The 2,855-nt window shown below is 37.8% G+C and overlaps 1 protein-coding gene across 1 annotated transcript in view; it reads right to left on the bottom strand.

Moving 5' to 3' along the window:
* Nucleotides 1-454: 454 nt before the first annotated feature.
* LOC107679958 (iroquois-class homeodomain protein IRX-5-like) overlaps nucleotides 455-2,855 on the bottom strand; it is a 2,989-nt gene continuing 588 nt past the window's right edge. Inside the window, exons 2-3 of the mRNA XM_016475688.1 lie at nucleotides 1,972-2,377; nucleotides 455-1,127 (exon numbers count right to left, since the gene is read on the bottom strand). Coding sequence (XP_016331174.1) covers nucleotides 604-1,127; nucleotides 1,972-2,377 — 930 coding nt within the window. The 3' untranslated portion in view covers nucleotides 455-603. The remainder of the gene's footprint in view (nucleotides 1,128-1,971; nucleotides 2,378-2,855) is intronic.

The following is a 2,855-nucleotide window of genomic DNA, read 5'->3' as shown; positions in this document are numbered from 1 at the left end:
AGAACAGATGATAGAATAATCCATAATGGGTCAAAATACTTGGATGTGATAACATTGCAGATACTAAATTTTCTTGACTGATGTCTTCAGACCAGGGAGAGAATTTCTTGATACTGGACCTGATGCCATCCCTAATATAGTTCCTCTTCAAGCACATAACACTCTCAGCTCTCACATATCTATTTCAACATTTCTTAATAAAATGGGTGTGATTTATGTTTTTTTTTTTTTAAGTTTAACATGTGCATAATTTACTATCCACAAACAAAAGCACTGATTCTAGAATATGCATTGCCAAATTTGTTTGAAAATCCAAAATAGACAGCAAAAAATGGCACAGATGATCAATATGAGTGAAGATTCGTTAAAACAAGGACAATTGAAATAGGCTAATCTTAACAGCTTATAGGCTTTACAAAAAAAAAACAAAAAAAAATTAATTAGTGCTTTGGCCTCTTGCACAAATATCTCACAATAAACGATAGATATGTTAAGAAAAGAATGTTCTTTTTTAAATAAAAAAAAAAGTTTTATGCTTAGTGGAAAGTTCAGAAAGAACGCTTTTGATTTGCTATTCGTCCTACATGTCAATAAATAGAAACGCTAAACATTCGCCCTCTTGTGCTCGAAGGTGAGTTCTTTGCACATCTCCAGAGTCAGTCTGCTGTCTCTCGCTCGGTGTAACACCGCCTGATTAATTCCGCTCAGATGCGCCGGGTTCGAACCGTTCAGGTTTCCGAAAGCGCCGTAGTTCGTGAAACCCGCGTAGAAAGGAGACGCGTAGTATAAGTGTCTGGGGGGAAAGGGGCACTGCGCTGGTGACCCGGCGGGCGATAACGCCCCTGATGATGGCTGTGACGCTTCTTCACTCCTCTTATCCGACGTAGCAATTTCGGCCAGAGACCAGAGTTTGGGTTTGGGGGTCGGGTTTGCGGAATGAATGACAGATGAGGGTTTGCAGTTCTCACGGAGCCGGGGCTTCTCGGTTTCGCTGGGCTCGTCTCGGGGAGAGGAGGTCGTGGGCACCGGAGACTCTGTCCGATGCCCCTCTTCTTCTCCACCGTCGATGATGCCACTATCCGTCGCGTCCTGATCTTCCGTGCGGCTTTCCGTGCAGTCATCGACAACTGCGATCAAATGATAATAGGCTTATTAGTGTTAGAAATGCCTGTTAGAAACAGACAAACAGCATGGAATATAGACCTACAATATTTGTAAATTAGCATAAAGATTATATAATATATATAGGCTATATAAATAGGCTAGCTACTTCGTAACAAGGACGCTCTTTTTCTCTAAATCTATCAAAAAAGACAATAGCTAGAATAAATGTGAGAGGTTAAAGGATTGTGGGAACTTGTTTGTAAAACTTGTCAGGTGAAAAAAAAATGTCTAGTTAAAAGGCTGCAAATTATTTTCCTCCTTTCCTTTTAAAATATTGTTGATGTTTTGTTATTAAACGTGTGTCCTCTAAATCAAAGGCAATGTGGTCAACACACCGGGGTTATTTTGTTATCATGTGACATGAAAAACATAAAACAGTAAATTATATTTTACAGAGGACCTCTATAGACCCTCATGACGGGGTGTCAAGATCATTATTTAAATATGTGTTTGTTTCAAAAAAAAAAAAAGATTTTTTATATTTTTTTTCATGAAAAGGATCTAAACCCTTTGAAAGCGTATTAATATTCATCGAGTCCTTATGCTATTATTATTATTATTATTATTATTGAAAATAATAAGTTGTGTGCAGTGCATTGTGCAATAATGCTATTGCATTAGGTACTCGATGGTTAAACTACAAAAGATTTCACCCTTTTGCCATATGATAGGCTATACGTTATTTGTAATGAACATTTGTTCAAACATAATATATTTATTTAAAATAAAAATTTGAATAAAATATAAGAAATACAATATCAATGCAACCACGCGCATCCATGACATAACAAGGGAAAGAATGAGCACCTAAATCTCTGGTCGTTTGTGTTGTTTCGGCTGTTTTGAGCGGCTCGTCGTCCTCATCGTTTTTCTCTAAATCAATGCTGTCCTCCTCATCTTCATCCTCGCTGCGGTTCCGTGACGTCCAAGTCATTTTGTTATCTTTTTTCAGTCTTCTGCGGGCGTTGGCGAACCAGGTGGACACCTGGGTGAGGGTCATCTTGGTGATGATGGCCAGCATGATTTTTTCTCCTTTGGTGGGGTAAGGGTTTTTCCGGTGTTCGCTGAGCCAGGCCTTCAGGGTGCTGGTGGCATCTCGTGTGGCGTTCTTCCGGTAAGCCGGGTCTCCAAACGGGTACGGGCCCAGGGGACCGGCGTACGGATGATAGCCTATAGAGCCAGTCATGCCTGGAGAAGGGTCATATGGGGAGCCCTGGGTAATGAATTAATAAAGATTACAATTTAGGAGGAAAAGCAGAGCAGACTATCTGTTTTCCACGAGGATCCGTTGGTTTTTCTTAACAGCTTCCAGAAGAACGGCTTCTGGAATATTTCGTTATTAACTGTATATTATAATAATAGCATAATAATAAACTTTAATCACAGTCAAAAGATTCGATTTATATTGATCTGATGTAGGCTAAGTTTATATGAAATCTCACCACACACAAATTTAAGTAAGCGTAAGTAATACAAATTAATATTCTGAAGAATAGAATGTAAATTCCGTGATTACATAACACTATTCGTTATCTATATTTTAAAGGGTTATGCTCACTACGTTTCTTGATAATTTATGTTATCGTTAAGCTTAGTCAAAGAGCTTAACACAAATGTAATTGATATATATATATATATATATATATATATATATATATATATATACATATATATATTTCATATCCCATATT

The sequence above is a fragment of the Sinocyclocheilus anshuiensis genome, unplaced genomic scaffold (assembly GCF_001515605.1).
Source record: "Sinocyclocheilus anshuiensis isolate Anshui unplaced genomic scaffold, SAMN03320099.WGS_v1.1 scaffold528, whole genome shotgun sequence".
Taxonomy (NCBI): Eukaryota; Metazoa; Chordata; class Actinopteri; order Cypriniformes; family Cyprinidae; genus Sinocyclocheilus; species Sinocyclocheilus anshuiensis.
Note: the sequence above shows the minus strand (reverse complement) of the source record. Positions and strands in the feature narration are given on the sequence as shown.